The sequence below is a fragment of the Globicephala melas genome, chromosome X (genome assembly GCF_963455315.2).
Source record: "Globicephala melas chromosome X, mGloMel1.2, whole genome shotgun sequence".
Taxonomy (NCBI): Eukaryota; Metazoa; Chordata; class Mammalia; order Artiodactyla; family Delphinidae; genus Globicephala; species Globicephala melas.
The window spans coordinates 90,705,023-90,718,090 of record NC_083335.1 but is presented as its reverse complement, the minus strand read 5'-3'; the positions used below and the strand labels follow the sequence as shown (position 1 = coordinate 90,718,090).

General features: G+C 37.2%; 1 protein-coding gene across 13 annotated transcripts in view; it reads right to left on the bottom strand.

Annotated features, from left to right (window-relative positions):
- Nucleotides 1-13,068, bottom strand: part of CASK (calcium/calmodulin dependent serine protein kinase) — a 391,035-nt gene that overhangs the window by 85,316 nt on the left and 292,651 nt on the right. For all 13 annotated transcript variants that reach the window (XM_030834960.2, XM_060292132.2, XM_060292133.1 and 10 more), the window contains one exon: nt 10,605-10,726. In XM_030834960.2, the coding sequence (XP_030690820.1) occupies nt 10,605-10,726 (122 nt within the window). The remainder of the gene's footprint in view (nt 1-10,604; nt 10,727-13,068) is intronic.

The window sequence follows — 13,068 nt, the reverse complement described above, 5'->3', positions numbered from 1 at the left end:
GGATCAGACTGTCAACTTCTACTAAAAAAATTCTGCTGGGATGCTGATAAGGACTGCATTGAATCTATAGCTCAATATGAAGAAAACTTCCATCTTAACAATATTGAATCCTCCAATCCAACATTTTATCTCTCTCCATTTATTTAGATCTTCCTTACTTTCTTTCAGCAACAGTTGTAGTTTTCAATGTATGAGTCCTATACTTCTTTTGTTTAATTAACTAAGTATTTTATCCTGTTTCAATGGTATTGTGAATATTTTAAAAATTTTATTTTCACATTATTCATTGCTTATATATAAAAGTACAGTTAATTTCTGTATGTTGATCTGGTATCCTGCAATCTTGCTAAACTTGCCTATTAGTTCTAGTAGATTTTTTTGTAGTGTCCTTAGGATTTTTTACATGCAAGACTATATCTCCGTGAGAATATGGTTTTACTTCTTCTTTTCCAATCTGCATGCCTTGAATTTCTTTTTCTTGCTTTACTGCACTGGCCAGAACCTCCATAACAATGTTGAATAGAAGTGGTAATAGTGGACAATCCTTGCTTTGTTTCTAGTTATATTACTTTTCTATTGCTGTGTAACAAATGACCATATTCTTAGTAGCTTATTTTTTTCCTTTAAGTTTATTGATAATTACATTAAGAATGAAGAAAAACTACTTTGAAGATATTTAGGACATATAATATTTCTAGCTCTCTTTATTTCAGGAATTTTGTTTCATGTGATACTTTCCTATTGACACTAATATTTCGATACTCTGATGGAAACAGACATGGGAATTTTTGCCCATCCAGTTAGAAACAGTGGAATGAGAGACCCCCATATCCACAGCAAGCTTCAGGGTACTTCAATCTCCAGCCCCAGGAGGCAGGTAGCACAAGGGCCACCACCACTGCCCTACTACCCAGATGGTTTCATATTTGCTGAAGTTCACTCTTTAAGACTACATGGTCAATAGATGCAGAGAAAGCTTACGACAAAATTCAACACCCATTTATGATAAAAACCCTCCAGAAAGTAGGCATAGAGGGAACTTTCCTCAATATAATAAAGGCCATATATGACAAACCCACAGCCAACATCATCCTCAATGGTGAAAAACTGAAACCATTTCCACTAAGATCAGGAACAAGACAAGGTTGCCCACTCTCACCACTCTTATTCAACATAGTTGTGGAAGTTTTAGCCACAGCAATCAGAGAAGAAAAAGAAATAAAAGGAATCCAAACCGGAAAAGAAGTAAAGCTGTCACTGTTTGCAGATGACATGATCCTATACATAGAGAATCCTAAAGATGCTACCAGAAAACTACTAGAGCTAATCAATGAATTCGGTAAAGTAGCAGGATACAAAATTAATGTACGGAAATCTCTTGCATTCCTATACACTAATGATGAAACATCTGAAAGTGAAATTAAGAAAACACTCTCATTTACCATTGCAACAAAAAGAATAAAATATCTAGGAATAAACCTATCTAAGGAGACAAAAGACCTGTATGGAGAAAATTATAAGACACTGATGAAAGAAATTAAAGATGATAAAAATAGATGGAAAGGGCTTCCCTGGTGGCGCAGTGGTTGAGAGTCCGCCTGCCGATGCAGGGGACACGGGTTCGTGCCCCGGTCCGGGAAGATCCCACATGCTGCAGAGCGGCTGGGCCCATGAGCCATGGCCGCTGAACCTGCACGTTCGGAGCCTGTGCTCTGCAATGGGAGAGGCCACAACAGTGAGAGGCTCGCGTACCGCAAAAAAAAAAAAAAAAAAAATAGATGGAGAGATATGCCATGTTCTTGGATTGGAAGAATCAACATTGTGAAAATGACTCTACTACCCAAAGCAATCTACAGATTCAATACAATCCCTATCAAACTACCACTGGCATTTTTCACAGAACTAGAACAAAAAATTTCACAATTTCTATGGAAACACAAAACACCCCGAATAGCCAAAACAATCTTGAGAATGAAAAATGGAGCTGGAGGAACCAGGCTCCCTGACTTCAGACTATACTACAAGGCTACAGTAATCAAGACAGTATGGTACTGGCACAAAAATAGAAATATAGGTCAATGGAACAGGATAGAAAGCCCAGAGATAAACCCACGCACCTATGGTCACCTTATCTTTGATAAAGGAGGCAAGAATATACAGTGGAGAAAAGACAGCCTCTTCAATAAGTGGTGCTGGGAAAACTGGACATCTACATGTAAAAGAATGAAATTAGAACACTCCCTAACACCATACACAAAAATAAGCTCAAAATGGATTAAAGACCTAAACGTAAGGCCAAACACTATCAAACTCTTAGAGGAAAACACAGGCAGAACACTCTATGACATAAATCACAGCAAGATCCTTTTTGACCCACCTCCTAGAGAAATGGAAATAAAAACAAAAATAAACAAATGGGACCTAATGAAACTTCAAAGCTTTTGCACAGCAAAGGAAACAAGACCAAAAGACAACCCTCAGAATGGGAGAAAATATTTGCAAATGAAGCAACTGACAAAGGATTAATCTCCAAAATTTACAGGCAGCTCATGCAGCTCAACATCAAAAAAACAAACAACCCAATCCCAAAATGGGCAGAAGACCTAAATAGACATCTCACCAAAGAAGACATACAGATGGCCAAGAGGCACATGAAAGGAGGCTCAACATTAATCATTAGAGAAATGCAAATCAAAACTACAATGAGATATCATCTCACACAGGTCAGAATGGCCATGATAAAAAAATCTACAAACAATAAATGCTGGAGAGAGTGTGGAGAAAAGGGAACCCGCTTGCACTGTTGGTGGTAATGTAAATTGATACAGCCACTATGGAGAACAGTATGGAGGTTCCTTAAAAAACTAAAAATAGAGCTACCATACGACCCAGAAATCCCACTACTGGGCATATACCCTGAGAAAACCATAATTCAATAAGAGTCATTTAGCAAAATGTTCATTGCAGCTCTATTTACAATAGCCAGGACATGGAAGCAACCTAGGTGTCCATCGACAGATGAATGGATAAAGAAGATGTGGCACATATATACAATGGAATATTACTCAGCCATAAAAAGAAACAAAATTGAGTTATTTGTAGTGAGGTGGATGGACCTAGAGTCTGTCATACAGAGTGAAGTAAGTCAGAAAAAGAAAAACAAATACCATATGCTAACACATATATATGGAATCTAAGGGGTAAAAATGGTCATGAAGAACCTAGGGGCAAGATGGGAATAAAGACACAGACCTACTAGAGAATGGACTTGAGGATATGGGGAGGGGGTAGGGTAAGCTGTGACAAAGTGAGAGAGTGGCATGGACATATACACACTATCAAACGTAAAACAGATAGCTAGTGGGAAGCAGCCGCATAGCACAGGGAGATCAGCTCGGTGCTTTGTGACCACCTAGAGGGGTGGGATAGGGAGGGTGGGAGGGAGCGAGATGCAAGAGGGAAGAGATATGGGAACATATGTATATGTATAACTGATTCACTTTGTTATAAAGCAGAAACTAACACACCATTGTAAAGCAATTATACTCCAATAAAGATGTCAAAATAAAAAGTAACTGAGTTGAAGATACGACTTAATTTTCTTTCTCAAATCCTCAGATCTAAAATTTCTCTTCTGATGAAGTACCAACGGATATGTTAGAATTTTTCTTCAGACTTGTTTGTGGGGGAGTTGTTCTTAGAATTTAATTTTATATTCACAGATCAAGTACCTACCCACTCCTAGCTAAGCAAAGAAACACATATATTACAAAGTTTCATTCTGCACATCTCTGAGAATGGCAGCATATTCCATAAGGAGGTGAGGGGTGGGTCCCAGATGGAAGATAATGCCATGGATGGAACACATGACACTTCATAAGCAAAACTGGTAGGAGTCAGCATATGATGTGAGGTTAGCCTTTTGAATGAACTTATTTTAAAAGTGCAACTGAGGACTTCCCTGGTGGCCCAGTGGTTAAGAATCCGCCTGCCAATGCAGGGGACACGGGTTCAAGCCCTGGTCTGAGAAGATTCCACATGTCGTGGAGCAACTAAGCCTGCACTCCACAACTACTGAGCCTGCGTGCCTAGAGCCTTTGCTCCACGGCAAGAGAAGCCACCGCAGTGAGAATCCCGCACACTGCAAGAAAGAGTAGCCCCTGCTCACCGTAACTAGAGGAAGCCTGCACACAGCAATGAAGACCCAATGCAGCCATAAACAAATAAATAAATATTGTTTTAAAAAGTGCAACTGAAAGAAGCAGCACAAGGGAACTGTGGAAAGAGGGTGTTTGTGATAGATGTGTTTTGTATCTTGATTGGGGTAACAGTAACATGACTCTTATGCATTTGTAAACACTCATAGAACTCTACACCAGAGAGTGAACTGTACTGTATATAAATTTAAAAATGTAATCAGCACCATCCCCCATAAAAGTAATATATGCTCATTGTCAAATATTTGGAAAACATAAATACAATGTTATACACCATTCAAGATACTGGATGTTAATGTACCAGAGTACAAAAGGCTTATTGATATGGTTTCAGAATCCACATTGGAAATAACCTTTAAGAAACTACCATGCTACAAGGTTTGGTGTAGTGACAAAAAAGAATACCCACTATTAATGGAAAAGGCTATTAAAATACTCCTATCTTTTCCAGCTTCACAAAAAAAAAGACTACATGGGACCCTGAGAAGGTACGAGTAGCTCAGCCTCTGAAGGTCCTCAAATAGGCCTTATTATTCCAGACATATAAGTGCAAATCGACCAGACTACAAATTCATGGATAACTTAGCTTTGGCATTTCCTGACTGGTAACCTATTTAAACATCCAAACTTAACACTGTATCAGCTTACTTCTCAGACCCCAAATTGCTCAAAAACATCAAATTATTGCAGAAGTTTCATTTTTTTCCCTTTTAGGAAGCTTCTGAGTTCTAAAAATAAGCTATTCCCAAATATGACTACTAATTTAATATCATCTTAAAAAAAGCAAAATAGTAAATCAAGAGTTGTAGTTTTCCAGTGTTAACTCCAGGTCAGATAGAAAAACTCTCTAATTCACCCTAAAAAGCAGAAAAGTCATAATAAAGATGTCAATAATATAAAATATTGAGGATTAAGGACATCAATTATTTCTAATGGAATATTTTAAAATATTCTATTATAAAATTGCTTATAAATTAATATAAAACTGCTAAATTAAGTTGCTACTGCAGTTAGTTTTTGCTTTATTAATCTAATCACCGATTATTTTTTAGGACTTCTCAGAAAAATGATCTTAATTAAGTGGGGCATCACATCTACCATGGAAACAGCAGTCTGTAACAAATGCTAACAGCTGCTCAGAGGTATGACAGATGGTGGGTGAATGTTTAAAACTTAGCTGTCAAAGTTTGGCAGAGAGAAAACACGTGTAATTTAACAATGTTTTGTAACATTGTTGACTTACAAAATAAACATTAATTCTGTAATAGGAAAATTTCTACAAAAACTTAATAAGACTGAGAATCACCACCAAATAACATTTGCAAAATACTTTTTATCTGGAAAAAAACTCTTGATTTTTCAGCCCATCAAAAACACCTCTATCATCTCACCATCCAACGTTATCACACGGAAGTTCCAAAACTAATTCAAAATATTAGTAAAAAACATAATTACACTTTAACACCAATTCCCAAGAAAGCCTAATTAATGAACGACAGAGTAACATTTCATTATTTTAGATTTGATTTTTGTAATCTGCACTAATACTTGAAAAATCAATTCTGGGCAAAATTAGTTTTCCATGCTGTACTGGGCTGAATATTGTCCCCTCAAAATTCATGTTGATCCGGAATCTCAGAATGTGACCTTATTTGGAAATCAGGTCTTTGCAGATGTAATTAATTAAGATGAGGTCATACTGGATTAGAGCGGGTCCTAAATCCAATGACTAATGTCCTTATAAGAAGGCCATGTGAAGACATACTGAATAGAATCACACACATACAGAGGAGAATGCCATGTGAAGATGGAGTCAGAAACTGGAGTAATGAAGCCAAAGAACACCAAGGACTGCAGGCAACTACCAGAGCTGGAAGAGGCAAGGAAGGATTCTTCCCTGGAGACTTGGAGGGAGCATGGCTCTGCTGACACCTGATTTAAGACTTCTAGCCTCCAGAACTGTAAGAGAATAATTTCTTATCTTAAGCCAACCCGTTTGTGGCAGCTTCAGTAAACACACTCCAAATTGTATTTTATTAAAATTGATCTATATATTTCAGACACAGACCATCACCGTACCACTGCTTTTAATTTTTGAAAGTAGACATATTGGAACAAGCTGGACCAAGCACACTTCTTCCTCAAGCCTCTTTAATTTCTCCCCACAAAATGAGAAGCAGCATATGTGTGCCAGGTAGAACTGGTTGAATAGCAAATATTTAGACGTTCTAGAACTATTTCTAACTACAGATTATACTAGATGCGTTTTACTAGAATTCAAATCAGAAAGCATTTCCTCCCTCAGTGGAACCACAGTATTTCTTTTGTTTTAATGTAAATTCTTTAAATATGACAGATGTTTTGTTTCCTCCAAACCAATTCTAATAACGTTTCTTTGAATTTTGAGCTTCTTACTATTTTAAAGGCATGACTAGAAAAAATAAAGTACTACATAATCTTTTTTTTTTTTTTTTTTTTTTGCGGTACGCAGGCCCCTCACTGCCGTGGCCTCTCCCGCTGCAGAGCACAGGCTCCGGACGCGCAGGCTCAGTGGCCATGGCTCACGGGCCCAGCTGCTCCGCGGCATGTGGGATCCTCCCAGACCGGGGCACGAACCCGTGCCCCCCGCACCGGCAGGCAGACCCTCAACCACTGCGCCACCAGGGAAGCCCACTACATAATCTTTTATCTTCCTCAGGAACTTAATCTTGTTTCTTTTTGTCAGCTGAAAAATGACGGCTGCAAACTTAACGATTTTTAGTGTTATTGAATTAATAGGAATTATTTAAATATAATAAAGATATTTCATGAAATGGCTCAGTGGGATTAAGTAACAGTCAAGCCATGGTCCACAAAACTAGGCCACTAGGTGTCACTACTTGGAATTCTTGAAAAGGATAACAATGATTCTGCAAAACAATACAATCCAAATCCAAGCATGGGATGTGGGACACTAGAAGAAAGAAGAATGAATGGCCAAAGTTTGAAAAGTTTCTCCTCAAGTGTTGGTCATACCATGATCCTTTTTTTTATGCATACCATAAGTACTGAAGTATTGAAACATTTTTTAATAGTTAGATTTCTCTACATGGCAGCCATTTGAACACTTCACTGATCACATTATTGAAATGTAGCCTGTTAACTCTGAAACAAGAGCTTAATGAGACATATTTAAGGGCTGTAGATCATGAGGGCATTATTTCATTCATGACAATTAAGCTTTCATTGAAGGATGGCTCAGTTTGGATCTTCAGAACCAAATGCATCCCAACACTGCCCAGGGTCGGCCTCATAGTCAGTCATTTCAGGAGAGTTCTGGGCTTCACATGTAGTGCTTGTCTGCAAAATTCTGTAGACACGGTGTCTTTTTATTGGGCACAACTCATTTTCAGCCCACCAACTCCTTTTCAAATCGAGATGCATTGACAGGGCACATACTGATACTACAGACACTTCTTTAAGTGTAATTAATAAAAATTACAAAGGAATATAAATATAATTAATAAAAATCCAAAGGAACTTTAAACATGTTTTTCCTCACTAAAATCTATGAATCTCTTCTGAAGTTGTAACAATGTCTACCCAAGAATGCAGCAGTTATTCAAAATAATTATTTTCAGTGAGGTCTGGCAGCCTGGCTCAGTTCCAAAGTCCAGTCTGTGTCTGAATATCTGCCCCTCCCTGTAGAAACTAGCAATGTTCTTGCATTTCCCCTGTAGTCTCAAGCTTGGTATGCTCAGATACCTTGTTACATTAAGTAAGAAAAACCCAACTTTGAAAACTAATTTGGGCTACTCTTAGCCTTTAAATGACAAAAAGTCCTTGATCTAAAGGCCAGTAAATCTTAGCAGTGACAACCACTGACTGCACTGAAATAAACCAAATCTCCATGCTCTGCTGCAGCTTCTTTCAAATATCCCACTTACTAGTTCTAGTAAAGGCTGTGACTTCTGCAGAAAATTCACAATTGTCAAAACTTTCTGCATCTGGGACTTCCCTGGTAGTCCAGTGGTTAAGACGCCGCACTTCCACTGCAGAGGGCGCGGGTTCGAACCCTGGTTGGGGAACTCCCGCATGCCGTGTTGTGGCACGGCCAAAAAACCAAACAAAAACAAAAAAAACCTTTCTGCATCATATGAAACAATGATAAAGAAGAATAGATATTTAAATAGCCAATGAAAAGAGGTCAAACTCTAATTCAAATAGCACATTAACAATAACAATGATGACAACGAAGGAGGAGAAAATGGAATGTTAGGAGCTATCCACAAACCAGAACGAATTTCAAGGGCTTTTTCGTGTCCAAGGAAAGTAACAAGTTACTTGAAATAAACTTAATCTGAAATGTCCTCAAATTACTTAGGATAAATTACACTAAAGAGAAAACCCATTTCCTTATCTTCCTGAGCACATTTTTTATCTTTACTGAAGTATAATTGACAAGTACAATTGTAATATATTTAAAGTGTACAACATGATGATTTGATAAATGTATACATTGTGAAAGGATTCTCACAATCAAGTTAATTAACACATCCATCACTTCACGTATTTATCTTTTTTTTGATGAGAATACTTAAGTTCTATTCTCTTAGCAAATTTCAATTATAAAATGCAGTGTTAACTATAGTCACCACGCTATACATTAGATCCTCTGACCTTATTTATCTTATAAATAAGATAAATACCAACTTCTCCCCATTTCCCCCACCTCCCAGCCTGGGCAACCATCATTCCACTTTGTTTCTATGAGTTTGACTTTTTTTTAAGATTACACACATAATTGATACCATGCAGTATTTGTCTTTCTCTATCTGGCTTATTTCATTTAGTACATTTAAAAACTATTTCCCAGTTCTCTTGCATCTAGGTAAGCATGTAACTAGTACTTGTCAATGGAATATGGACAACTGTGATACAGGCCACTTCCAACCTTGACCCTGCAAAATTCTCCATTTTCTCTCATCTGCTGGCTGGATGCAAAGGATGCAGTGGAAGATTCCAAAACCTTGAGAGATGGCAGAATCACAAAGTGGAAGAAGCCTGGATCCCTGAATGCCTCTGTGGAAGAGACTCTTCCTGCTCCTCCCCTCCTCATCTACCTGCATTGGACTGTGATGTGAGCAAGAAATAAACTTCTATTCCGGTAAGCCACTCAAATTTTAGGATTGCATGCTGTAGCAGTTAGTCCTGAATTAATACATATACTATTTAAAAAGCCTAACTAATCAAAAAATAATAATTAATTTGATTTGACCAAATCTACGGATAGAAGCAACTGTGAGATACCTATGACTGCACTTAGTGTGAAGTTGAAACATACTATGACACTCTTAGCTTAGCTTTTCCCAAACTGGTCCTTACCAATTCGACAGGATTGTGAATAAAAGTTCTCTGCCCAAATTAGTTTGAGAAATGCTATTAGAGTTAATAAGGTTTCTTTGCTATAGGACATCTTAGAGCTGCTATATACTAACACCCATTGTGAATCCGTATAAAGGGAATAAAGAATGCAGCATTTTCCAAACTTATATAGTCAATAAATAATTTAACCAATAAATTTAAGATCTACTCCCCCCTCTCGAATGGCAAGACCCACCACTATCTCCCAGAGCAATGCTCTGTAGAACACATTCTGGGAAATTTTGCTTTAGTTTAATCCATGTCACAGGGTTGATTAATCAGAGTGAGCACCAAAAAGTTCTAGACATCCCAAAGCAAAATAATTCTCTTATTAAGGGAAGATTTTTCTTGTAAAAAGACTTATATGTACTAGTAGACTAATATGTACACTAAGAAAGTTTTCACTGCTGAAGTTAACCAAGTTCTATAAGAAAGGTATTTTACTTAAAATGTGACTGAAATGAAGGCAGATGTGAACTGTCAGCTTCTGACTTTTCCTTTTACCTGTCAGTGGAGCCTGTCATATTTAATGATGGAATATATTCTTACGTTTTAAGGAGAAGACACTGAGTTTATGAAAACCAGCAACGTTAAGTATGAAATGTGTATGTGAATACAGTCCATTGCACAATATCTTACTTTTCTCTCTCCTATATTCATGTTTGAGGTGCAATGTTTGAAAACAATGTTTAAAAGCAATAAAAGGTAATCACAGCTAAGATCAATGGATTCTTCTAATAGAAACACATATATAAAATATATAACTTTTTCCACTGTGACTTGTTAGGCTATACTGCATTTGTACCATATATAAGATACTATATTTCAGTTATGAATCTATGATGGATGACTTCCCACATTTCTCACAGACTGAAGGCAACTGAAAAAGGACTGTTATGATGGACATTTGGATATTCATGTAAAGTAAAACGGTATGGTAAATGTTCAATTTACCCAAAAAAATTAATAAAAAGAAAAACTTACATCTAGTAGTGTGTGAAGATGCTGATCCTGGAAAACACTGTGTAGGAAATCTAAGTCCTTTTCACTGCAGTCTGTAAGTGCATGAATTTCTTCCAGGCTGTCCAGCACCTGTGAGACTGCTCCTAAGGGAAACAAACAGAAACAGCCAGTAGAGAAAGTCAATGTCAAACTAACCTTCATAAGCTAAATGTCACACCTCAGAACTGCGGGCTAACAGACAGAACTTCAAAGGTTCAGGTCTTTACTGAAAAACAGACTTAAATGCATTTCATATCACTTAAGGATAGAATATTTGCAGTGAGTTTATGTTCTTAACGACGTGTTTGTGTGTTCCTCATTTTTCAAAGTAAATTGAATCTTGTCTTACTTGAATTAAGGAAATTCATCAACTATAACTGAGCTACTAGAAGATCTGGGTGCAGAACGTTATATCAATACATCAGAAACAGAGTGTGGGTTCCAATGACCCCATGATGTTTTGAAATATTACAGAAGTAACATAGGTGGCCATTTCACACAGGTGCATTCCAGCAAGAATGGAAGGTAAGGTCGGCTGTAGATCTGAGGGACAAACCTTCAACTAGGAGCTCCTGCTGTGTAAAATAGGCTTCTTATGATTTTTAAGGCTCAAACTTAAGTTAGCAAAAATCCCACTCCACTCTTTCTCCTTCCTTTACATACAAAGTCAAGGGAACCAAGTTGTTCTTAGTCTATTGGGGCCCTTTTTATTCAAAGGACAAAGACAAAGGGTAGGTATACTGACTGACACTTTCAAATACCATATTAGGTACTAGGGGAAATCATTTTTGCAGGGCAGTGTGGTCACTTTCTTTAAATTTCCTCTAATAACCAGGAATCCAGAGAGGTAGCAGCAGGGAGAAATACACACCGAGCAGTAACAAAGTCACTTAGCCTTAAAGAAGTGATGAGCCAATTTTACTTTGCAGACAACATGCACATACACACTTCAGAGAAAGAAAAGCACCCTGAGAGGCTACGCTTCAGAACGTTAGTGTACACAGTGTCAGAGACATTCTAACGATAAGTGCCTCACTGCACATGTAACTCTTAGATTCATAGTTTTCAACCAGAAGCAATATTGCCCCTCAGGGGGACATTTGGCAATGTCTGGAGACACTTTTGGTTGTCACAACTGTGGTGGTGGTTGGAGTGAGGAGATAGGTTGTGCTACTGTCATCTAGTGGGTAGAGGCCTGGGATGCTATTAAACATCTTCCAATGCCCAAGATGGCTCCCCAACAAGAATGAATTATGTAGCCCAAAATGTCAGTGGTGCTGAAGTAGAGAAACTTTGCTTTACATAAAGATAAAAATCTTGAATCTTTCTGTTCTGGAACTCTATGCTGTTTCTAGCTACTTTTGGTCTTGGACCTCATCCATTCACATGCACTTACTGGTGACCATGTAAATTAGTACCACTTTTCCAGAAAGCAATCTGGTAATTTAAATCAAAGAGCCTTAAAAATGCTCATGCACTTTGATTCAGTAATTCCATTTACAAAAACCTACATTAAGGAAAAAATAGGAAATGTAGAAAAAGCTTTATGTGTAAGGATATCGATCATATAAAATGGACAAATATCTAATAATTAGGGAATGATTACATAAATTATAGAACATCCATATAAGGGAATATATAGCCACATGAAAATTGTTTTTGAAGAATTTTAAAGACAGAGAAATCTGCATGATGGAAAATTCAAGAAAGCAGACTGCAAAACCTCATAAACTATATATCCCCAATTATAAGTGAAAAAATATATTTACAAATTCAGAAAAAAACCCCAACAGAATGAAAAATACCAAAAAGGTAATAGTAGTTATGTTTATTTTCCTATTTATACTTCATTCTGTTTTTGTCCATATGTTCCAAGGTTTCTACAATGGAAAAAAAAAGCTGCTATATAAGCAACTGCTTTTTGCAGTATTTAATTATGTTAAAAATCTGGGGCTTAACCACATTAAGTGGTTAAGTGGTTAACCACATCAAGTGGTTATCCACATGGAAATTACTGTAGCTAATTTTTTAAAAATTTGACTTTTATTTTGAGATAATTGTAGATTAACATGCAGTTGTAAGAAATAGTACAGAAAGAGCTCATGTACCCCTCACCCACTTCCCCCCAATGGTAACATCTTGTAAAACTGTCATATATCATAACCAGGATATTGACATTGATATAGTCAAGCTACAGAGTATTTCCATCACCACAAGGATCCTTCATGTTGCCCTTTTATAACTGCAGTAATTTCCCCCCTGCCCTTCCCCCTCCTAACCCCTGGCAACTACTAACCTGTTCTCCATTTCTATAAATTTGTCATTTCAAGGATGCTATATAAATGAAACGATACAGTATGTAACCTTTGGGGACTGGCTTTTTTGACTCAGCATTAATTCTCTGGAGATTCATCCAGGTTGTTGCATGTATCAATAGTTTAATCCT